We start from the raw sequence: 26,149 nt of genomic DNA on the forward strand, positions 1-26,149 counted from the left end.
AATTTATTAAATGTGGGCTCCTGGAGTTGAATAGCGTTTAGAAAACGCATGGCGCTTGGGCTCCATCATTAATTGTTCCACGTTGTTTCTTATGCGAGTGAAGTTGAGAATATTTAATATTTTTCTATCTTTAAATAAATTGAAGTTACCTTTTCAATTTCTAATGCAGAAAGTAGACTCACTTTGCCGGGCTCCCCCGACCAACGACTATAATTGATTTTTGACCAATAATAGCATTTATAAGATAGAATACGAAAAGTACGGAGAAAGTTGAAAGTTTCTGCCTTTTTTTAAAATATATTTATACTTAAATTAAATTAAAATACCTTTTTTATTGTTTGCCCATAAGCCCATATATCATTAATATTTCATGTTATACAACTAATTTTTTTTCGCATATAAGATTATATATATTATAAGTAGAGATAATTTAACGTATTTATATTTATGAGACGAGTTGATTCGGTTTATTTTTAAAAAAATTGTATTTGAAAATAAATGGTTAAATTATTATTTTTTTGCTTCAATGTTACTGCCCCCACCCCTCAATTTTGCACCCACTCTCAGTCCAAATTGTTCAAGTTTAGGATCGAATGCTTACCGTTTTACCAAAAGTTATAGCTGGTGTTAATGGTGCAATTCAAATCTTTTAAATCGCAAAACAGTTCAAGCACCACGGTTCGATCGCTCTACCAAGCAGGGACAATTATTGCACTCAACAATCTCTCTCCCAATAATTGCACACTTTGCAAAATGGGAATCGAACCCGTAACCTTGGCTCTGATACCAATTGTAGGACCGAGTGTTTACCGTTTTACCAAAAGCTATAGTTGGTGGTAATTATGCAACTCAAATCTTTTAAACCGCACAGCAGCTCAAGCACCACGGTTCGATCGCTTTAAAACAATTATTACATCCAACAAGGATTTTAAAGTTTTAAACCACCGTCTCCTTTCATTAAATCACGTGCCCCCCACAACAATTCCTCGAGTTTAATAAAAAAAAATTGCATCTAAATAATATTTTAAAATGTCAGAGTAATAAATAAAGAAAGATGAAAAAACTTATATAATTCTAGACCGATTTTCCTCTCATTATTCACCTTAGTTTTTCTTATTTTCAGAATCTCTTATCTCAGTCACTTAATTTTTGCATTCATGTCTTCGAACTTTTAATAAGATGCTTATATTTTATCTATTGTTGATATTAATTTTACGAAAAAAAGATTAAATTAATAATATATATCGACAAAAAAAATCATTCAAACGTTTAATATTGACTCAATTATTGATAGATTTGAAATTATAAAAAATTTAAATACAACAAAAATTGTTAAACAGTAATAAATAAGTTATAATAGACTGTGTTTATACATATATTTATATATGTATAAATATAAATTATCGATACTCTAGTTTTGTTTACATTGTTAAGTAAGATATAATTATTATATTATCTTTTTTTTATTGCGTTCAAAAAAATTTATTGCCATAAAAATGTCGAGAAAGAAGCATTGAAAATTTTGGTATTGTAATTATTACTCATATTTTTAGGTAATTTATTTTAAAGCCATTCTTTTTTTATATATTAAAGTAAAATTATTTTTTATAATACACGTGCAAATATAATAATAATAATTATTATTATTATTCATGTCAATATTATGTTTATATTCAGTTGTTTTAAAACATTCCTTTTCGTCCATAAGACAATTTTGTCTTATTATCTTTTTTGTTAAGACAAATTTATAATACAACCCGAACCATAAAAGAATATTATCTTTTATATCTAAAGTATTTTTTTTCATTGTAGGTATGGACCATATCGATTCATTTTACAGATATAGATCTATAAGACCGTCTCACAGAAAAGCTATTTTTGAAAAATAATGTATTTTTAAACCACAAAAATTATTTTACCCTGTCGAATCAAAACGTCACAGACGGATGCACGACAAGGAAAATGAAGTAGATGGCTTACACAACTTGGACATTTTGTCATGTGATTTTTGTGAACTTTAAATATTTAAATAATAATATGTATTCATGAGTCGAGACTAATTATTATTTATCTAAATATATAACATACGATTTAAAAGTCCGGGTTTGGGTGATTTATTAAATCTCCACAATAGCTTGTGACACATCCAACGTATATTTCCTTTGGGGTTGAGGACATCATTCATGCACGACATGAAGACATAGGCCCTTTTTTTTCCCTTGAAAAGTTTTGGTCCAAAATTACACTGAAATAGTCAGTATGTCAAGTAAAAGAGAGACAAGGGCCTCCTCGATCCTCAGACATAAGTGTTTAGTTCAAAAATTAAATTTTTTTGCAATGGCCCCAAAAAAAGAATATCGGCCATCAATGGAATGATTCTTTTATACTGATGTAAGAACTCGTGGTTACTCTCTTTAAGTACATATTGGATAAATTTTAAGGTAGATGCAATAAATTATAAATCACGTTAGTTAAATAAATTTATATTGGAAAGTCTGTGAGAAGCTTGCTCGAGAATGTATTATTAGGGAGAATCAAACTCCTAATTATTAATTAAACGCTCAACTAATTCATTAATTTAAAGGCCACGTTAATTGATTTTAGTTATTTACACGGTTGCAAGTAAATGCTTATCTCAATTTATGGATTATTCGATGACATGTTTAGAACTTTAACCTGTGCCGGAATTTTTCTTTATAATATGATTTATTTTAATCAATTATTTTAAGAGTTTAATTATTTTTAAAACAAGGTGCAATAGCTCATAAGTAATTTAAATCTAGGATATGTAGAATAAAGTTAGTCTAAATAATATCAAAGACTAAAATTCAAGGTTTATTTATTTTGAAAAATATAAAAATGGACCACTTCCCAAAAATATATGTGTATGTATATGTATGTATATACACTAGTCATTTTCTCTATACTCCTTTACTAAAATTAATTCAAATAAATCAATTTATGTTTCTGTTGCGGCTCTAGGGATGTAAACGATCCAATCCAAACCAAACATTATCAGGCTTGAGCTTGGCTCGTTTAATATTGTTTGAGCTCGAGATTGATTCGATCTTTTATTATCAGGATCGAGCTCGGTTTGTCTTAAAATTACTAAGCTCGGGAAAAGTTCGAGCTCGGCTCGTTAAAAGCTCGTTTAGCATATTGATCAATCCGAGCTCAAGTTTGATTCATTAATAGCTCGTTTAGCATGTTTAACAAGTCTGGCTTCAACTCGGCTCGTTTTCGAGCTTGTAAAGCATAGAGTTGAGCTTGAGTTTGAACTTCATTCGAGCTTGTTAAAAATTAAATATGTATTATAAACTAATTTTAAATAAAAAAAGTGTAAATTCATTCAAATATGTCTTGTGTTCAATTATTTCAATTGACATTAGTTCTAATATTTTTATTTGTCAACTCAACAAATGAGCCAATCTCCAGCTCACGACAGCCACCTAAACGAGTCGAGCTCGAGCTGACAAGCCACTTAAACAAGCCGAATATACTTAGAATTGAGCTCGGTTTGATTAAATTTTCGAGCTCAAAATCGAGCTTGAGCTTGGTTTGATATGACTAACAAACGAACTCAAACGAGTTTTATATCGAGCCAAACTTCGAATAGATCGCAAACGGTTTGGTTCGTTTACATCTCTAGACGGCCCAAAGTTGTGATGCAATTCGACTAATGGGTCTTCAATCTCTTGATTTTGTTAATGGATTAGATTGATGCTAATATGAAATTAGTATAACATGTTCCGTAAAAAAAAAATTGTATTACATGGGGTTATATATTCAATAATATTTTTTTTATGTATGTACTTTTGGGAAATCAACCGATAAATATACGTTCTTTCAATATATTTTTGACCAATTTTTTTTTTTTAAATATCAGAATATGTTAAGACATGTTAACTTTGATATCTATAATATAAAATAGCAGTTAAAAGTTAAATACTAAAATAATCGGTTTTCGGTATGTAAGCTTTTTAATAATCTCAAATATACCATTTTACTATTTATGATGTTTTCATCATATCTTCTCTTCAGTCGTTTTAATTTAAAAACTTGATCGCCTTTAATGTGAATTTTTTTAAAAAACTATTTCCTTCTAATTTGAATTATACACAACACGTGTCACGATCAGCTGATAATCTATTATTTTTGGAGCTTGAAAATTTTATTTTTGCTTATTTTGAAATTATAATAACAATGATATAAATGAGACCGAGAGCGATTTTTTTATATAAAAAACACTATGAAAAAATATAAAATTGATTTTTTTTAAAAAAAGAACTACAATATTTTTTTTAAATAAGTTTAACATTCATTAAATAAGTAAAAAACGTTAGTGTACTCCCAGGAGATAAATAGACAAAGAAAACAATTAGAGTAGGTCTCTTGTGAGACGATCTCACGAATCTTTATCCGTAAGACGGGTCAACCCTACCGATATTCACAATAAAAAGTAATATTTTTTCATGGATGACCCAAATAAGAGATCCGTCTCACAAAATACGACAAGTGAGACCGTCTCACACAAGTTTTTGTCAAACAGTTATATCTATACATCCATAATTTCACAAGATCTAAGAATACATCCGAGAGTTTGAATTTTAATCTTCCTAACAATGCAGAAACTAAATCCAAATGTGGCTTTTCGTTAAACGGATAAGTATTTATATTTTATAGAAAGATAGCTATTTTTTTTTTGCGATTCAAATTGCAATCCACATTCCGATTACAGTTTTCAACTTTGAATAAATAAATCAAACAGTAATTATCAAATTTCCAAAATAAATAATTTATTGCATCAGAATAATTTTTTAAAAGTCAATTGGGGAGTGAAATAAATAAATGAAATAGTAATGATCTAATTTTCAAAATATTTGTTTTAAAGCCAATTGGGGGAGCGAGTGAACAGTGACGATGGTATATTTATTTATCGTTTTCCCCGAATTACCCCGAAACCCGCACATGGGAAAATATACTTACCAAATTATTGGATTAGAGAATATTTCTTGAATTTTGCAAAAACCAAAATAATATGGATGTTGGCAGTTGGCTCATAATTTCCCAAAAATCAACGAAAAATAAGTCACCAAGACGAAGCAATTCCACTGTTGTTAGGTTCCCACAAGAGCGAGGAAAACTTTTTTGAAACTTCTTTAGATTTTTTTGTTTTTTTGGATAATTTGATTTACTGGGAGAGTATTCGGAGGTGAGGAGCAACCCAATCTGATAAATATCTCATTTTGGGTCCTTCGACTCGATCGCTTATCCGCATGCATTGATTTAGGTAGGTCCAGATTTGAAGTTTCCCAAGCAAAAGGGTTCTTGGATTTCGGTTTTGACTTTTGATTGATTGGAATCGCTCACGTCTCTGTCGCTGATTTTGTTTTAGTTTTTTTGTATTCTGGGTGGTTGGCTTCTAAAAAGGAGTGCTTACTTGTTATTGTGGTAAATTAGGATTTGTGAAGGTGGGGTTTTTTGTGCATTTCTAATATTTTCTTAATTATTTTCCTGGAAATCGTTCGAGCATAAAAGGGGGCTGATCCTTATTAACTCATTGTTTCAAGTTGAAGAGTTGTAGGCTATCCTTTTTCTGTTGAAATGGATGTGATAGATTTGGACCATTTCGTGGATTTGAAGCATGTATGTCATCAACTTTTGGGAGTGATTTTGTGACGGGGTTGACTTTTGTTTGTGCATGAACGGCGTTTCTCTTGCCTTTTTTCAGAAAATAAAATGGTGAATTAACGTACTTTATTTTCTTGATCTTTCTGAACTGATACTTGATTTACTTTTATAATGTGTTGCTTGTTTACAAAATTGGTATACTTACTGTACCTGATATGGAAAATTTTTATTACCTATTTGTCCTGTTAGTTGATATATTCAATTATCGATCATCTGGCATGTGATTTGTGATCTTCACGCAGCATAATATAGGTGAATGAATGCCGAATTTGCTGTGAAAAGAGATGAAAATAACTTCTGAGGGGTCGGAGGAACAATGACTGGAGGGTCATTGGGTCTTAGAGCATCAGGCAGTTACGGATTATTGCAGCAACACCCACTGAATGGAGGGTTGCCACCTCAGAACTTGTACATTCCTCGGAGGCCTTCGAAGTCATCCCTTAATGGTTATAAGGAAAAAGAAAGACATGTTCATTCCATTTTCAGATATTTAAGCCAGAGGAAAGTGGGAATGCTGGTTTTAGCATCACTTGCTCTTGTAGCTTTCACGACAGGATTCTTTACCGTCAATAAAGGTGGTTTGATGCTATGCATTTTGTATTTTTTCATTGTCGGTATTCTATCTAATATTCATCATAGCTCAACATTGATGTGGTCTCAAGACTCTTCACCACTAATTGATGAAGGGTCATAAGTTCCTCCTTTTGGCTTTAGTCTCTGAGCGATTATATTGAACTTAATTGTTATTATATGCCCAGTATTTACTTCTGGTTAGGTTCTTTGCATCAGCTGAGATGTCTGGGTAATTTATGTGGCCCAGTCCCTATTGTTTCCCTTTTAATCAGTGCTATTTCTATTAATCATTCCAGCAATCGTTGCACAAGCACAAGCACATACTTTTTCAAATAGTTGTTATACAATTTAATTTTTTTAATCCAATTTATGTTTTACGTTGGGATAATAAAATATGTATAATATCTTAAAGTGATGTATCAAGATATCAAAATTAGATTGGATTAATCTGTGGTGAAACGTAAGACACCTATCATTCATCTCACTTGTAGGGCAATGAACACACACACAGAGCATACAATATGTTGTTACTGTTCAATAGTTCTGTGTTTTGTAAAGAATTTTATGTTGGATGGTGCATGATGAAATTCTCTTCACTTAATAGATTCCTACAATATTATCCCTCAGTTCAACTTTCTACGTTAAGACTCATCCTTCACACTGCATATCGCATCCAGGCTTTATGATACCCTCACGCCTCTAATAACTATAAACCTTGCTTCCTTTTTTCCTTGGTAGGGGGTATCCTTCTGTCGGATTATCAAGTGTGTTATTAACTATTTGTAGTCTAATTATCCTTTTATGCAAGTAACCAAATTTATGTGCCTTGTATTGTTAACTTATACCGGCGATTTATTGTTGATGTCAGAGGCTGATTTGGGAAACACTAGTTTGGACTTTGATACGAGGGATCCTAATATGTCTCATGTTTTATCTTCATGGTGGACTGGGAAAGAAGCAATGCTATATGATAGTAGTATTAAGATGAATAAAGTTACAGTATGTGTTGAGAATGCTGGCTGGTATCCGTCCATCTCCCATGCTTCAGCAGCAGATGTTGATCCTAGTACTGCTTCTTTTTCGGATAATCCATGTAAAAATTTTGCATTTCCACCCCCTCCTCCTGGTGATAGAAGACGCGTTGGACCTCGCCGTAAGTTACCTTGCTGTTTGATTACTTTATGGATTTCCCTTTTTGTACAGCTATTGAGCTACTGATATCCTAACTGACTACTGGTATTAATGTGAGGGATTGTATTTCACATCTATCTACGCGTTCTTTACATGCCTATATACTCTTAGATACAGTGATATTATTTCTTATTTGTTGCCTCAGCATGCTCGGTGTGTTACATTCCTGTGGAGCATGCCATAGCTAGTATACCCAAATTCCCCTCAGAATCTTCCGTGCTTAGTCATTTAACATATTTCTCTGAAGAAAATCCTCTGAGAACTGAACCAAATGGAGGCTCTGAGTTTGGTGGGTACCCTTCTCTGAAACAGAGAAAAGATTCTTTTGATATAAAAGAATCCATGACCGTGCACTGTGGGTAGGCTAAGTTTCCTGTTTGTTTTATATAGACAATATTATAGATTTAACAAAATTGTTGCTTGGATTTTTAACGCGTTGACTTGCTCGTGCTCTTTAGATTTGTAAAAGGATGTGGACCAAGAGACCAAACTGGTTTTGACATTGATGCTGACGATCTTAAAGAATTGGAGCAGTTCCATGAGGTCATTGTGGCCTCCGCTATATTTGGTACTTCTGCATTTGAATTTTTCCTTTATTAGAGCAGCATGCAATTGTCCAATGCCAGTTGAGAAGCTTGGAAATACCTGCACCTTTCCAGATGTCTTAACATCCTGCTGTTTTTTGAGCCCTTCTACATTTTTTGTGCATAGGTAACTATGATGTGATTCAACAACCAAGGAATATTGGTGAAGTTGCAAGAAAAAATGTCCCTTTTTTCATGTTTATTGATAAAGAGACTGAAGCATATATGAAGAATACCAGTGTCTTGGACGGTGGGAAACAGGTTGGATTATGGAGAATTATTGTTGTCCAGAATGTGCCCTATGATGATGCAAGAAGGAATGGGAAGGTTAGTTTTCTTCATCCTTTTAGTTTCTTCAATCTTCATAGTTGTGAAAAATGTTGATTTCAATCTATTTGTACATTGGTTTCTGTTTTGACCATACTTTTCTATGGTCCAAATTTGACGTTTTCTTGTGAGAAAATTTGGGTTTCTATCGACCTGAGTATTCTTATATAATCAACTTTGACGTTTTGTTTAACATGCAATATCTAACTAGTGTGTTCATTTTACTGAATTTATCAGGGATTTATTATTTTGCTGTGCCCACTTCATGATTAATCCTGTTGCAACTGCAGAAGAAAGTTTTTATTTAACCAAATGAAAGGATCGGCAGATCGTAACTCATTTGGTCCTGCTATCATCTGGCGTGTCGGCTCATCCTATATTTAAGAGTCATTTGACTGTTATTGATTGGAGTTTTATAGTTTGTACTGTAGTGTAGTTCCTTGGGAGTTGGATTCGGTTTTTATCCAAGGCTTTTATTTTCACTCATGTTGTTTATTTACCTTGTTCATATGCTTCTTGTCATTTTATTTCCCGAGCTACTTGTCATTAAACGATGTTTGCTGAGCTATTATCGAAGTATCGTTGTTCTGTTGTGCTTGTTGTATGATAGCATGTGGAACTAAACAAATGAATATTTGGTCATCAGGTGCCAAAGCTCTTGTTGCATAGGCTCTTTCCTAATGTTCGGTACTCTATCTGGATTGATGGAAAGCTCAGGCTAGTCGTGGATCCATACCAGATTCTCGAGAAGTATGCTTCCCGCCTTTTCTTGTCATGACTTGGACACTGCAATTACCCACCTTGCTTACTTTCTTTCACAGGTTCCTGTGGCGCCAAAATGCTACGTTTGCTATATCAAGGCACTATAGTCGTTTTGATGTTTTTGAAGAAGCTGAGGCTAATAAAGCTGCAGGAAAATATGACAATACTTCCATTGATAACCAAATTGATTATTACAAAAAGGAGGGTTTAACACCATATAATCTAGATAAACTTCCTATAACTAGTGGTATGTTTGTGTGACTTTTGTAATTGGAATATGCTTACACTTTATTTTCAAAAGTGATGATTTTTGAGTTCTGCATGGACCAAAATATCTGCAGATGTTCCCGAAGGGTGTGTGATAATAAGAGAGCACATACCCATGACAAACCTTTTCAGCTGTCTATGGTTTAATGAAGTTGATCGATTCACATCCAGGGATCAGCTGAGTTTCGCGACTGTGAGGGATAAAGTGAAAGAAAGAGTCAACTGGAACATAAACATGTTTCTAGATTGTGAGAGGCGGAATTTCGTGATACAGGTGGCATTTCTTTTCTCTAATCACAATATTGTTGAGTCACATAATGTATGTTATTTTTGGGGTTCAAGTACTATTTTTGGTTTGTTTGTACTGGGATGAAGGGGTTCAAATACTCATGATTAAATGATTACAAGGCAATATGTATTTGGTTTCGCACTTTATAAACCTCTGGGGCAGTGTGTGTAACTCAGTGAAAGTTCGAAGGAGGTGGATGCTTTAACCAATTCTTTTTTAAATAATGAATGATTTACGATGATTGGTCACACCTCAGTACTGGTCTTTTAGTGGCACTTAGACAAATTAGATATTTTTAGATCCCATAGTTGGTGCTGATTGTCAAAACGAATTTCAGATACTTATTGTTTATGACTTGTGAGGTGGGTTCGACTCATAAATTTAAATAAAAATAATTTTGTGTTGGCAAACTCTATTACTGTTTGTAAAAAAATGGTTGAAAGGCTTTTTGATATAAGAGCCATTCGAATTCAGTCGGAAATCTGAAGGAACGGTAACTGGTGTAGCATTTAGAATTTGACTGCACGATGATGGTGTCTGGCCACAAACATCTTTCTTCTGTTTGGATGATTTTGGATTTCACGGTCTTCTTGTAGTTTTTTTTTTCCATTTATCTTGTACTTTGTCCTGTCATGTTAGTGTAAAAAAAACCTTGTGTTTTTACCATTTTGGAATTGGCCTCTGAAGTTGTATCTTGAGATAATCTGTAAATATTTCATGCCTATAATCCATCGAACCGTCCTTAATGCATGTACAAGTATCGATGATTATAGTTGTTCGGTTTCTTCTTGTCTGATTTTGTGTTTGCCAAGTATAATTTCCAAATCACCTGAATATATAAATTCTAAAAATTTGTGCATCAGTAGAGTTGGAATCCCATTGTTTACAGGCATATCACAGAGATCTATTGGAACAAAGAGCTCATCAGCAGGCTATGACTAGAATTCACCCTCCCCCTGTTCTGATTCACGAAAAAAACCCCGTGAAGAGAAATCTAGTCCGGCCTGGTAGAGGAAGCAAGAAGCCTAGTTCAAGGAGACGCCGCAAAATAATTCCCAGAAACAAGGAAAATTTCTTTATTTGATTTTTTGCTCCATTTTTAAAGTGAGTATTTTAGTTCGTTATTCCCAGAAACAAGGAAGCAGGTGTAGGACAATTTTTTGAGATTTTTCCGAAGGTGGAAAGTTGAGATGAGTGCTTCAGCATAGAAGGTAAAGAAGAAAGTGACTCGAAGATTGTTCAAAATTATCAAATTTTATTCATTACTCTGTACATATAATGGTGCCTGTATAGCCGCCATGTTCACGATGAACCAAAATCCCTTGGATAAAGCAAGACTTGATACTCTCACTGTGCCTCGAAATAAATGGTTAGTTACCTTACGTGTTTTCATTTTGAAAATAATGATTATTTTTTTTTATAGAAAGGTAGTCATCTGAAAACATTTTAAGGATTACTTTCAGATTAGAATTTGATTGGAAAATGACGTGATGATAATTTTTGATAGTTTTGTTCCAGAATGCTAGCATATAAGAATAATATCTTCACACTATGTTCAATAGTTTAATTTTAATTTGGTTACGTGAAATTCACGGATTTGTATAGATCCAATTATATAAATCAATTTTGAATCCTTAAATTTTGCATTAAAAATAGAGTAGGTATCTTGTGAGACGGTGTCACGAATCTTTATCTGTGAGATGTGTCAACCTTACCGATATTCACAATAAAAAGTAATACTCTAGGCATAAAAATTACTTTTTCATGGATGACTCAAATAAGATATTCGTCTCACAAAATACGAACTGTGAGACCGTTTTACACAAGTTTTTGTCTTAAAAATACTATGTTTGTGTTAATATGAATTCTACCATGTTCAGTATGTTTGATCATGAGTGCTATAATTCATGCATGCACGTAAAAAACGACACGAATTTATTTGTAAATGATAATTCATATGTCACCTTGATCTTTCATTTCTTTAAATCCACCGATTTTATTTTTTTTCTTCAGAGATACAGACATGAATAATTCATCATTTTATGATGATTCACTTGTGCAACAACCTTATCCAAAACAGCGATAGTGGTCTTTAAAATTTTAAAAAATCAAGACTTCATGACCATGCTGACTCATATCTGGATTAAAATTATTTTAGTTTATTTTATTTTATTGTAGAAACCAATAAATGTAAAATTTAATTTTTTATTTTTTAAAAAGTAAAATTTATTTTAGAACATGAACTATTGATAAATTATTAAATTGATATACGTACTACTGTATGGATTAATTAATATATAATTATTTATAAATTGACAATTTGGTACATTAAATATTATAAATAACTTAAACGATATATGATCGAGCTAAAAAGTCAATTTTATTCTTAACTTATATTGTTTTAAATTCAATTTTCATTAATAAATTAAATTTTGTACAAACTTTTACTTTCAAGATTATTTAATTTATTTTATTATTAATTTTTAATAAAATTCTATTTATTTAAAATTTGTATTATGATTAATAATTCTCAACTCAAATATACAAATAATTTTTTTTATCATATTGATAAATATATAATGAAAAAATATCTGTCACTCGAGTATGGAGGTATCGTTTTCGGACTAGCAAACCAAGAATAATTACAATTTTTTATTTTCAAAATATGGTGTTGGTCAATTAGAATTTGGAAAATTGTTCAATATGAAAGTTATAAATAATGAAAAGACAAACACTTTTGGGGGAATAGGGCTATAAACGAATCGAATCGAATTTTATGAAATTTTCAGTATTCGAGCTCGAATTCGAATAAACATATTCAAAGCTCGATTCGAAACTCGAACTTTTATTATTTTCGATTCGAACTAAGGTTCGATTTCGAATTCGAATAATATTATATAATATATTATATATATATTATATATATACACTTAATAATATTATATATATATTCGAACATTATATATATATACTTAATAATATTATATATATATATATATATATATATATATATACTTAAATATTTTATTTATTTTTTAAATATAATGCTAAAGTTCGCGAACAATCAAACAATATAATTTTAGCTCGAATTTGATTCGAAAAATATTCGAACATGTTCGAGTTCGGCTCGAATTCAATAATTTCGAATTCGAACCAAATATTACTCGAACCAGCTCGAAAAGTTCGTGAACGTGTTCGGTTCGTTTATCTCCCTAGGGGGAAAAAAAAACCAATGACGCTTTTCAGCCGAAGTACCAATACGACGACACATAAAAAATCTCGCACATTCTCGATTTACGTAATTACAAATGTCAAAAGTTTTCTCACTTTATTTAGATATTTCTACTAGTAAGTGTAGTGGTTGTAATTTAAATTATATATAAATAAAATGATATGTATTTAGTTATATTTTTATTAATATATCAAATATATTTTATGTGTGTATATAATTTATTTACCTATAATTATAATATTATAATATAGATAGATATAATTTATAACATACTTATAAATATTTTGAAAATCCATTACATATTTTGTGTTAATTAATAATTTTGTTATTTTTATATCAAGAATATACTATTAATTTATTTATTTATTTATTTATTATAATTATATTTTAAAATAAATATAAATTAATTTTTAAAATTTAATCAATAAAATCTTTTTTAAAAATAAAATGTGTAATTAATTGAATTTAATAAAAATCATCGGATTTGAAAGCAATTTTATTAAAAACTAAAACTAACTTTTTAGTTAAATCATATATCAATTAAGTTATTTATATGTAGTTCGTATATTAATTAAGCCATTTAAAATGTTTTATGTATCAATTTATCAATAATTTTATTCTTTTTGAAACAATGCCGGTTGAAGGTTTGAAGGATGCCGACGGGCGACGACTCTACAGCATGGGATAATTTTAAATATTGCCGACGAGCATGGGATAATTTTTTTTAAAAATTTAAATTTTAAAAATATATATATATATACACACACACACACAATTATGCATATGTATGCTGGCCTGGGCCCACACGTAAGTGATGTTTCCTTCAACTCCTAGTTCTTGCATTCGGTTCTTCTTCACCTATACATTTGTAAATGAACGGATCCAATGCATCTTCCTGTTTTGGTATGACAAATATTTTTTTTTAACAGCTATGAGGCAAGAAAAGCCTTCCACCTATGGTAATTGTTAATGTTCCACACTTTTCTTGTGTCCTTTAAGCTCTGGAAACCCTGCAACCAAGTGAAATCTTTTCATTTCTTCTGTTTCCACATCACAGATCTTAGGATTTGGCACCAAGAATCTATCTTTTCGCTTCTCGTAACCTTCTTGAAGAATCTCTTGTTCACGCATAAGGCGAGGCCTGGGATTCATAAAGCTGTTGATGTATAAGTTGTCAAGTACCTTAACTGTCTTCTGAATCGAAGATTTTTCTTTTTATGGTTGATTGGCTTTGTTCAATTATGTTGATAAAGATCATGTCTTTTCATGGTACATAACAAAGGGTTTCCTCTGTTTCTCTTTAAATATGCATTGATGATTGGGATTTAGGCGGCGATGCGAGCTCAACTGTTATTCATATAGAATTTGATTTTGTTTAGCCAAAAAGCCGAGGGTTTAAGTGGGTTTTGATGCTTGAGCCTAAAAATTGAATATTTGGGGATTTGTACAGCTGCAGCACTAGAAGAAAACCATCACTACCATCTGTGTTTTCCTTCGGTCGATAAAATGGTGTCCCAAGGCTTTTTTCTTATCTGCATGCTCCATTCTTTGATTGCCTTAACTTGTGGAGCCCTTATGATGTTTTATAGAGATGAGGTCTTTGTGTTTAGTCATGGTAGGGAGCGCGCTAGTAAGCTTTTAGGCTCAACACCACATGATCAGTTGTTAATCCAGACATCGGATTCATTTTCGGGTTTGCTTATGTTTGCTATTGGATTTCTCTTGTTTATGGTGGCATTTGTGAAGGATAGGGAGTTTCATAGTTTTTTCCCCAAAGGCTGTGTGATTCTACATATTACAATGGCTATATGGAGAATATACTTTGAGAGGAAAGTTGAGGTTCTTGGCTTTGATTGGCTGAGACTCGTCGTCGGTGACATTGTTTTGGGACTTTCTTGGGTTTTATTTCTCGTCTGGTCATGGAGGGAGAAGTATGATTGATGTTGGCTGGAAGAAGAGCACTACTTATGATGAAGGAGTGACAGAAAAACTCGTATTTCTCGCTAAAATAAGAAATGAAATTTGAAGATTTTTTAATTGAGTGACATCTGCTGCTGTTGACCATCCACTCCCAGAGTCTCTCCTTTCGTATACGGGAGTTCAATGATTTTTCGTCCCAAAATTCTGGCGCTGCTGTTGGGAACTGGGAGCTCCAAGATCATAAAATTGGTTATATTTTACATCTCCGTGTCAGTGTCAGCACTGAAAGAATTTGAACTGGCATCTGGCTCAACTCGCCTAATAATGGACGTGTGCAAGTTTGGTCTATAATACATGAAATTTAATTACGTTGTGGAATCTTTCGTCTCTTTCATTCTTAATGTGTATAAAGTTCTCCCTGTTACCTCGACGTAGATCTCCTTTACGCATTCTCTACTTGCTATATTATTCGTTATCTATTGCCTAAATATTCAAGTTTTTACAAATTCGGGCACCTGTATCAAGTTGCAGTATGTATGTTTGAACTACTTCTTGAAAGTTTCAAGATTAACAGTTGTTGTGCTTCTACATTTCGATTGTAATGCACAACATCAGTGGAAGTCTACTCCTGAAAGTAAATGAAAACAGCAAACCTTTCTCTACTCGAACGGATTGTCGTTGTATCATCAGTACGGGTTCTAGGTCGGTCTGGGAAAATGTGGGATGTCTGAGACTTTTGCTTGAACAAGACAATCTATTTCATTTTGTCTGGTGATTTTATACTATTTTAGTGAGATTGTGTTTGCGTCAATTATGCAATGTAGAATCTTGGCAACAAAAACTTCATATTCCTAATTATCTTGTCACATCTTTTTCTGCTCTCACTACTTGGCTTATATTTGCCCTTTTCATTTGTGATTTTATATTCCCTTCTTTCGGTGCTTTCTGCCCAGTATTCCTTCTTGATGCTTATCAAAAACTATGCTTTTGTTTTACTTCTTTTTATTTTCTGGTCCTAATGTGGCAGCGTTTTATGATTTATTGCGTATAGTGTTCTAAAAGACGGCGACCAGGCGCTAGCGGTCACTCACAGCTACGGTTTTTAAAAGCCACCTAATGTAATGTATATAATTATTTTTTATTATTTTTTAAAAAAAGATTATTTGAAATATTTTCTAATCAATTTGTATCGTATAAAGAAGAAGAATATGTTATTGATTTTTTAGTTTGAATTCGATATAAATGAATTATTGGAGAAATATATTGATAAAATATAAAAATAAAATAATTAGGTAAAAAATTTTTGCCTAAACCCCCGCCTCCAAAAACTTAAATGATATCGTTTTTTAGAACACTGGTTGTGAAATAAGAAATTATAGCACGAACTATGTATAATGCTCATGAAAATGGTGAAATTTCACGAAATATTCTGAACAATGTCATATTTTTTTTAAAAAATGATAATTATTATTATGGAGAATGTTTCGACAATAATATATATTCTAAATTCGAGCTGGGCTGAATTAGATCAGTAACCCTTTTGATGATCTACGATCAATTCATTGTGGAGTAATTAGTAAAATAATTTTGGTCAAACATTTTATTTAAAAAAAATTTTTTATGTGTATTTAAAAACACTCAAATATATTTAAATATTATTATTTTAAAAAAAAAAACCAAAATTATTCTCCTGAATATCCCACGTTGATAGATCATAGATCTCGTCTGGCTCCAGCTTGCAACCCAAGCGAGCTGGTTTATTTTGAGTTATCTTCAAATAGATAACTAAAATCATTACTAAATTTTTCTTGTTTTCATCTCGAGACCAGACGGTGACGCATTTGACGGCTCTAAAATACATGAAATGTAAAAGAAGATGAAGATTTAGCTATTATTTAATTTCCCAATACGTTTTATTTATTGATTGATTTATGAAATTCTAAATTATTTTTTCCTATGAGAATATTGATTTTGAAACCCACATGCCACAATTAATAATATACTAATATACTGACGCACACATTGCGTGTTTGTATAATATTTTTTATAATTCATTTGATTTATATTTAAATGAGGATCAAAATATAATTATAAGAAATAACGAAGGACTACAACATAATTTTGATATATAAATTAAAAAATAAAAAAATAAAAAATAATCTCAATAAGAATTGAATCAATAATCTAAATCCCGAAAAACAACGAATTTATCCACGGTTACATATCTATTATATATATAAACATCTATTATTCTATTATATATATATATATATAAATACGTGAATTTATATGTGAATTTTCATTTATATCCTTATTAATTGTTCTTTAATGTGTTTTTTATTTCTCTTTATTTATATTTTAAATCTATTATATCTTATTAATGCTTACTTTAATGTGTCTTTTCTTTTTCATATTTATATTTTAAATAAGTGTTATTAGTAGTATTTAATTTTTTATGTCTACCTACAGTTATAATATGTTATTTTTATCCAATAATATCTTTTCATTAAGTAAATTAGTATTTGTTTTTTTATGCCTACCCACATTATAATATGTTATTTTTAATCCAATGATTTAGATTTTTTATTTATCTTTTCATTATGTAAATTAAATTAATTAAAGTTAAGAAAAAACTCATTATCGAATTTTGAATCTTCTTTGGTGTCTTATTAATATTTTTTATGTCCCCATGTGACAGTTTACTAGAATTTATGTGTTTAAATTAAAGTTTTTTGAAACCGAAATTTTTTTGCAGTTTATATTTATAACTTATTTAAATAAAACACGGTAAAAGATCGTTTGTGATTTGAGCCGTCAATTTGGGTTGGATATGTCGGATTGGCCTGCACCGCCAAATAGTTTAAGTGAGTTAGGCTAAAATTTTGTCGACTCATTTAAAGGTGAGCCTAAATGAGCTCGCACGAGTTTATATTAAATATCTATATATATAATATTATCGATTTTCTATTATTATATAAAAATATGTGACTTTATATGTGAATTTACATTTATCTCTTTATTAATTGTTTGTTTTACATTAATTGCTTACTTTAAATGTATCTTTTCTTTCTCCTTATTCATAATTTAAATATATGTGATTATTAGTATTTAATTTTTTTACGTCTACCCACATTATAATATATTATTTTTATCCAATGATATCTTTTAATTATGTAAATTAGTATTTGGTTTTTTTTATGTCTACCCACATTATAATATGTTATTTTTAATTCAATGATTTAGATTTTTTATTTATCTTTTTATTGTGTAAATTAAATTAATTAATGTTTAGAAATAACTCATTATCGAATTGTGAATTTTCTTTGGTGTCTTATTAATCTTTTTCATGTCCTCATGTGACAGTTTGTAGAATTTATGTGTTTAAATTGAATTTTTTTGCGACCGAAATTTTTTTGCGATTATATTTATAAATCATTTAAATAAAACACGGTAAAAGATCGTTGTGATTTGAGCCGTCAATTTAGGTTGAGTATGTCGGTTTTGCCTGCACCAGCCAAACAGTTTGAGTGAGTTGAGTTGAAATTTTGTCGACTAATTTAAAGATGAGCCTAAATGAGCTCGCGCGAATTTATATTAAATATCTATATATCTAATATTATTGATTTTCAATTATGAATTCTTGATATAAAATAAAAAATATCATTTTGATTTTCAAAATTGTGATGTTACTATCTTGTCCAAAAATTGAGGATTGTTGAGATATTTTGACAGTCACTCAAAATTGAGTGTCAAAGTTGACATTTGAGTTGTATTTTTGGATTCTTGACAATATATTCGACAACAGATTATTTTTAAGTTAGTTTTATCAGTATCATGAGGGATAAATATATTTATTACAATATATAATATTGTCATCTCTTTAAATTAATATTCACTTTCATGTTTAACATATTATGAGTCTTGGTAAAATGAGGAACAATAAATTCAAACAAACGAATATAAAAAGTTTGGGCGAAACCAGAATTATATGGTATCGAAAATTAATACATAAATTTTTAGTGAATTTATCGATGTTAAGATGTATCACAAATCTTATGTCATAATATATAAAATTTCAACCTTATAAATGAAATAAATCAAATATATATGAAATATACAAAATTTTATTACATATACAATCAAGTAATTTATTATAATTGTATTTTATTCTAAAAGAATTCTTGTCAAACTAAGTGATTGTGGATTTAACATATATTAAATCAACAAACTAAAGAGCGTGTCAATTAAACTAATTAAGTAATCACATATTCTTGAATTTCTTAATTAATTTTTTATCTTGTTGATTTGTTTTATTTAATATTTTAAATTATAAGACACCGTTATTATAACTATAGACACATTTTTTTAAATGTTTATAAGGACTCAATCACTAACTCATATGAAAAAACATTTATTATATAATATATTGAAAACATTCCAATTAATTCAGCACATTTGCTGAAAATTTTCTAATTAATTAAGAAAAATTCATTTATAATAATCATATTTAATCTTTTTGGGCTAACACCATTTATTTTATAAGATATTCATCACAATTTTTTATTTGTATGTTAATCTTTAAATCTGAATTATGATGTATATTGTTTTGCTAAAAGTTCTTAATTAATGATTAATACATTTATTCGACACTTCAATATTAACATTTTAAAATATATTAATTTTATATTGTATGTGTGCAACACTTTTAATCCTGATTATAAAAATTTAATAAAAATTCTAAAATGAATTAGGTTGTACATAAAAAATTACACAATTAATCAAATGACAGAAAATAAAAACTAAATAATTGTCTATTACCTATAAACTACTAATACCGATATCTAAAGATTGATTTCGGTGAGAGTGAAAACCACTATGTACTAAAAAAGTAAAAAGTTAATGCATGAATTAGTCACACTGCAAAGTTAGTGAAGTAAAAACGAAGGACAAAGTGAGTTAATAAAAAAATTATAATGGGCCAAGTTGAATGAGACTTATATATATAAGTATCTCACTTGGTCTCACCTTATGTTTTATCACTGTACAAAACGAAAGTTCATGCACTGTAGTGTTCTATATTTTCTTAATTTTTTTCTTGATTTCAAATTTAATTTCATCATCTATTGATCTTTAAAGATATATTAGAATTTTTTCTAAACATCTAATCTTAAATGTGATCAATTAACCAAATAATTATTATATTTTATGTACAATAATAAATAGATTAATATATTTGAAGATAGAAAAAGTAATCTATTGAGAAGAATAAAAAAAGAATGTTAGAATTAATATTATAATTATCTTATGTCAATTTTAAATTTAACATCCTACATTCGAAAATGTGTCTATTGAGGTAAAGACTATGATGATAAACTAAAAATAATAATTTATTTATCATTGTAACGTAATAATAATGTGATCATTATTTGGAATCAAAAAATGATGTACTTTGACTTTTTTATTAAATTGTATAAACAATTTTTTCAATATTTTTAGTGGATAAACATGTTAATTAATCTGTTAAAATTAAATAGTATAATTTAATGATAAATATGGATGTATTAATTCAACTTTCAATATAGGTTTCGAGATTTTGTCAAACATGCTCTATATATATATATGTATATATATATATATATATATATATATATATATATATATATATATATATTTTTTTTTTTCAAATAGATGAAAAATGATTTTTTTTCTCTACAACTTATGTAGAATATCAAGTATATATTCTATTCAAATATCTTATAAATTCATATGATATAGTAAAATGTTATTTGCATAAACTTATTTGTTGGGTACAATAATTGATCAAGTTGGGTAGAGTAATTGAAATGTTGCGCTTGAGCTGTTGTACTATTTAAAATATTTGATTTACACTGTTACCATCAACCATATGTTTTGATAAAACAGTAAACGCTTGAGCCTACAATTGGTATCAGAGCCAAGATCGCGACTTTGATTTTCATTGATTGAAATTGGTGCCATTATTAGGAGATAGATTGTCTGGTACAATAATTGTCCATGATGGGTAGGCACTTGAGTTGTTGTATGATTTAAAGATTTGACTTGCATAGTTACTATCAGTTATAGCTTTTGGTAAAGCGACAAACGCTCGATCCTACATTATTCGATTGTAAAGCTAGAAGAAACATGTTGCATCAACTTTTAGTTTTGAATGATCCCTTACATGTTACTCGATTTTTAAATTTAGAAGCATTCTGCAGTTTTCAAATATTATTATATATTGAACTATAATTTATCCATTTCTTATTGAATAAATATACAATAAAACTCATGTAAATATTTTAACAAAAACATTTAAATGAAATATTGAATTTGTCGATAATCAAAATAAGAAATAAAAAAATTTTGATCCTTGAAAAGAAATAAGATATTTAAATAAAGTTATAATTGTCACAATGAAATAATGCACATATATGCATTTATTACTATATTTTGCAATTAAAATGTCAAAAAAGGTTCCACATATTATTTTTATATCATAATTAAAATAATTATGAATCTTAATTTTTATTATTTTGAGTTGGCCTTCGTTATGAAAAATCATTGTGAATAAATTGAATTTGAAAATTCTTATATCTATGTATATTACATATTAATATATCAACCTAAGTTTAGGTAATAAAAAACTACAAAATGAATTTATTCATCTTCAATGTACACAAATTATATAGTAAAGATATATGACAATTAAGACAATGAAGTAGAATATATATTTACATATAACAAAATATATAGACACGGAAAAAATATATTTTTCTAAATATAAATATTTTTTAATAACTTTTTACTGTGAGTTGGAGAAGATAAAAGAGAAAAATATTAACTCTGTTGGGTGCAATAATTGTCCCTGCTTGGTGGAGAGATCGAACCGTGGTGCTCGAGTTGTTGTGCGGTTTAAAAGATTTGAGTTGCACCATTACCACTAGCTATAGCTTTTGGTAAAGCGGCAAGCGTTCGGTCCTATAATTGGTATTAGAGCCAAGGTCACAGGTTTGATTCTCATTGATTGCAATGAGTGCAATTATTGGGAGGGAGATTGTTGGGTGCAATAATTGTCCCTGCTTGGTAGAGCGATCAAACCGTGGTGCTTGAGTTGTTGTGCGGTTTAAAAGGTTTGAGCTGCACCATTACTACTGGCTACAGCTTTTGGTAAAGCGGCAAGCGCTCGGTCCTACAAACTCTTTTGGGTTACACAAAAAAATAGAATTGGAAGAATTGTTTGTCATGCAATGAATTCAGTTTCCAAATTAAATGTATACTATAAAGTTATATTTACCGTTCAAACTTTATAAATGCAACGAATTTTTCTCAAGATAAAGGTACACAAATGATCCCGTGAAGATATTTAAACAATTAGAAAAATTAAATATATTATTTTTCTAGGAGATAATACCAATATGACATTAGTAATTTGATTGTGCTAATTATACTTACGAGTTAATATGAAATATTAAAATCAATGTCATAAAAGTCAGTAAAAAGATGATTTATTCTCAAAAATATTATTATTATAAATTACAAATAAATGACAACATTTAATCAATATTTTTTTGAATTAATTCATCAGTACTTTTTATGTGATGATAGATTGTTCTACTAATTAGGGGTGATCATTCGGTCGGTTCGGACGGTGACCGAACTAAATTAGTCACAACCGTTCCGAACTGAAATATTTAGCAATAACCGAACCAATCGGATTATTTTTCATAACCGATGAAAACCGAACCGAATTAAAATCGGTTAATTCGGTTGGTGTACGAATTAACCGATTAGTTTTTTTTTTTAAAATGTGATTTAACTTTAATTATATATGTAATTTTTTTGAACACTACAGTCTACACAAATGCATAAAAACATAAAATCACATACATCACAAATTTTTCTTTAGAATTAGGTTTGATTTTAAAATTAAAAATTTAAAAATATATTAAAACTGATAAATAATAAAAATTTATTAAATAATAATATTTATTATATCGGTTAATTCGGTTAACCGATTTCAAAATTTTGAAAACCATAATCGAGTCGAATTAACCGATATAACCGATTTTTTTTAAATTTAAAATCGAATTTCCGAAATAACCGAACCGTGTTTCCGAATTGACTCGGTTCGATCGGTTAATTTAGTCTATCCGAATTTTGCTCACCCATAATAATAACGTGTAGTTTATATGTTATCAATTATAAGTGTCTAATAAATTAAAGGTGACTAGAAAAGTAAAAGCATTCAGTGGAAATTGTTGTCAATTTACACGAAAGAAAATAATAATCAAACAACATTGTAAATAAAAAATTGCATATCTTTGACTGTCAAAAAAGATTGTAATAATTGAATATTGTAATAAAATATATGCATTATTGAGGGAATATGACAAATAACAAAAGAAAACAATATGATAAAAAAGATATGAGAAAAATTTTAGTTGTCCAAATTTTTTTTTAAAATTAAAAAAATATGTTTTTTTTCTAAATTAATTACATATACTAATTAACACGAATTGTCAAAATTTACAATGTTATTATCATTAATTTTTGTTGAGTTAACTAATTTTATTTCAAATTCTAATTATTTTCCAGTACGGTGCAATACATTATTTTAGTGTAGGTATATATTTCACTACTTCCTTTACGCTCAAGTTTCAGCGTGTGCATATCCAAACTACATCGATCGGAATAATCATCTATCTGAAAAATCAACGGGAGATTTGAAGAAACCAACGCACCAGTAGTACGTAATTTCCTCCTAACCATCTCCCACAAACGTCAACCGATATTGGTATAATTTAGTGTTCTTCATTTTAACGAGATAATTTCAGCTTTTTATATAGTTATTATCTATGAATTAGCGATTCTCTGTCTGACCCTCTTTTATTTTTCCTCTGAGATGTATCAATCTGATGAGTATTTTTTTATGGTTTAATCATTAATCTGATGAGTATTTTCTTTTTATGGTTTCATCGTTAAATATAACTGTATTATCAAGTGAAACAATGCATAAAAATGCTCTCTACATGCTTGAGAAAGTGTGCAAAAGAGGTATTGTGTGTGTGTATGTGGTCATATTCAGAAGCTTTAGCGAGACGCGTTTTCGGGTTCAGAACAACGCTTTTGCAATGTGCACCATTTTGTTAGAACCCTGTTTTCAGAGCTTCCCTTGGAATCTGTGTATTCTGAGTTGATCGAAACATTTCTTTGCTCCCTTTGTTCCGTGATTTGAGGTACTATTCTTGTTCTTGAATTTTGACGCATCCCATGGGCTTGATATTTCTTTTTTCGGGTGTCTGTCATGGTTCTCATTTTTCTAAGCTATAGGGTTGCGGTATAAAAGGAGTTGTAAGGGGATGAATAAACAGAGGACTTGCGCATTTTTAGCCTATTTAATTCATGGATTATTTTTTCTTCGTTTCGATCTATTTAAAGCTAAAGAATTGTTAGAAAGTGATGCGAAATCTGTGACTAGTGTTTTGGGTTTTAGGAGTGGCGTAGTTTTTTATGGGTAGTAATGATCTACAGTAATAAAAAATATAATAGCATCTAATGCAAGAAGTTTAATGCTCAAGATGCACAATTTCAAAACTTCTTAAGAAAGCTGAATGAACAACTTGCCTCTGGCTTCTGATGTTCAGCTACAGTTGGAGTAACAAAATGCGTGTTTTGATCCTTTGAGTCTTCTAAGCCTGGTAATTTTGTGAAAGGATTCATTAGGAATAGGGAGTCACCGACATTTTAAGAAGTCTTCACACCCTTCCATCAAGGCATCAAGATTGCTAACGGCCAAGTAGTTACGAGGATAATTCTCAAATGGTTTTCACAGTTTTGAATTGTTAGATTATAAACCCAAGTGAGGTATCATCCCAAAAAGTTTGCTTATTGGATGAAGTAACATTTATGGGTTTAAAGGTTTGCCTATTGGGTGATTTAACTTTTATGGGTTTTAAGCTACTCTTTATTAGTTTTAATGTTCAATATTTCGATGTGTGAAATTTGTTACGTTGACTAACATTTGAGAAACTGATGTCCATGACGGCCACTCTAGATGACTTTCACATTTTTCAATATTCAGTACATGCATCATGTACCTTAATCCAATCTTTTTTTTTTTGCTTATTGATATTGATCAAATGATAGCTTTTTTTTAGATCGCTCATTCCGCTGCGTCGACTTTCAATTAGAGCATCAATGTTACGTTATAAACCCAATAGGGGTACCATTCGAAAAGGCTTACCTATTGGGTTATATAACCTTATTGGATTTATAAACTATTGTTTATTAGTTTTAATGTTCGATGTGAGATATTTCTAACATATATAGCGCTGTAGTTTCTTTTTTCTTTTTGCTATGTTCTCTGGTAGAATATCTAAAATGTATCTCAATTAATTAATTTCTCTACATTAATTTTAATGGCCCGGGTTCTGGAGCCTGAGTTTCCACTTATTGGAAAAGGAAGTACAACTTGATCCATGGAATAAGCATTAAACTTTAAAGATGCTATCTTACTTCTTGACGTCCTGCTTTGAGCTTCCTATCTTCTAATATTTCTAGTGATCATTGTTTATTGTGTGGATGTAGGAAGATAATCTCGTTGTTTGAAAGCCAATTTATATTGTTTGAATTATAAATTCTGGTAATTCAGATTATTATAAATATTGATTAAAATTGAAAACTTAGTCCATGATTAATGATTTTTGATTTGTTGCTTAAGATGCCACTTGTTATTTCAGTCCATGATTAATGATTTTCTTTTTTCTGGCTATCTTTTCTAACGTTTGGTATTCTCCTTGAAACCTCAGACCATGGGCAGTTTACCATTACACAGCACTTCCTCTGTCATCTCTCTGCATTCGCAAAAAGACCAAGGGTCTGGTTCAGTGTCATCTGGGCCTGATTCAAAGCCGAAGAAGAAGATCTGCTGCGCATGCCCTGATACTAAGAAGCTGAGGGATGAATGCGTTGTCGAGCATGGCGAATCCGCTTGTGAAAAATGGATTGAGGCTCATCGTAAATGTCTCCGTGCTGAAGGCTTCAAAGTCTGAACATGCACTCAGTATCAGAAAACGGAATGCGATGTGATTTTGAACATGAGTGCGTGTCTACATACTTTAATATCACAGAGTTTTCGAAAACAATTTTGGCAGCCCATATGAATTGAAACCGGTCTTTGAATAAGATATATGAAATAAAGGAATTCTTGTTTATGCTGTTATTTGCATAAAGTGGTTACTTTTTATTTTTTGTTATCAGTTGTTTTTGGTTGTGCGGAAAAATGAGTTGCCAACC

General features: G+C 30.0%; 3 protein-coding genes across 8 annotated transcripts; all 3 read left to right on the forward strand.

Annotated features, from left to right (window-relative positions):
- Window positions 1-4,971: 4,971 nt before the first annotated feature.
- On the forward strand, window positions 4,972-11,066 carry LOC142526792 (putative hexosyltransferase MUCI70). Of its 4 annotated transcripts, XM_075631385.1 has the most exons (11): window positions 4,972-5,290; window positions 5,396-5,471; window positions 5,934-6,266; window positions 7,133-7,417; window positions 7,601-7,814; window positions 7,914-8,023; window positions 8,167-8,366; window positions 9,013-9,116; window positions 9,188-9,375; window positions 9,470-9,669; window positions 10,574-11,066. In XM_075631385.1, the coding sequence occupies exons 3-11, from the start codon at window positions 6,008-6,010 to the stop codon at window positions 10,766-10,768; spliced, it is 1,755 nt and encodes a 584-aa protein (XP_075487500.1). In that variant the 5' UTR covers window positions 4,972-5,290; window positions 5,396-5,471; window positions 5,934-6,007; the 3' UTR covers window positions 10,769-11,066. The 4 variants fall into 4 exon arrangements, with proteins under 4 accessions (XP_075487500.1, XP_075487501.1, XP_075487499.1 ...); XM_075631386.1 differs by lacking the exon at window positions 5,396-5,471 and having other exon boundaries at window positions 4,972-5,294; XM_075631384.1 differs by lacking the exon at window positions 5,396-5,471 and having other exon boundaries at window positions 4,973-5,290.
- A 2,663-nt stretch (window positions 11,067-13,729) lies between these two features.
- On the forward strand, window positions 13,730-15,266 carry LOC142527200 (uncharacterized). Its single transcript, XM_075631937.1, has 2 exons — window positions 13,730-13,875; window positions 13,974-15,266. Exon 2 carries the CDS (start codon window positions 14,423-14,425, stop codon window positions 14,855-14,857), a length of 435 nt encoding a protein of 144 aa, XP_075488052.1. The 5' UTR covers window positions 13,730-13,875; window positions 13,974-14,422; the 3' UTR covers window positions 14,858-15,266.
- An 8,206-nt stretch (window positions 15,267-23,472) lies between these two features.
- On the forward strand, window positions 23,473-26,075 carry LOC142527838 (cytochrome c oxidase copper chaperone 2-like). 3 transcript variants are annotated; one of them, XM_075632812.1, is made up of 2 exons: window positions 23,473-23,600; window positions 25,663-26,075. In XM_075632812.1, the coding sequence occupies exon 2, from the start codon at window positions 25,666-25,668 to the stop codon at window positions 25,903-25,905; it is 240 nt and encodes a 79-aa protein (XP_075488927.1). In that variant the 5' UTR covers window positions 23,473-23,600; window positions 25,663-25,665; the 3' UTR covers window positions 25,906-26,075. The 3 variants fall into 3 exon arrangements, with proteins under 3 accessions (XP_075488927.1, XP_075488926.1, XP_075488928.1); XM_075632811.1 differs by having other exon boundaries at window positions 23,479-23,648; XM_075632813.1 differs by lacking the exon at window positions 23,473-23,600 and adding an exon at window positions 23,797-24,090.
- The last annotated feature ends 74 nt before the right edge of the window (window positions 26,076-26,149 follow it).

This window comes from Primulina tabacum, chromosome 15 (assembly GCF_025594145.1).
Source record: "Primulina tabacum isolate GXHZ01 chromosome 15, ASM2559414v2, whole genome shotgun sequence".
In the NCBI taxonomy this organism is placed as follows: Eukaryota; Viridiplantae; Streptophyta; class Magnoliopsida; order Lamiales; family Gesneriaceae; genus Primulina; species Primulina tabacum.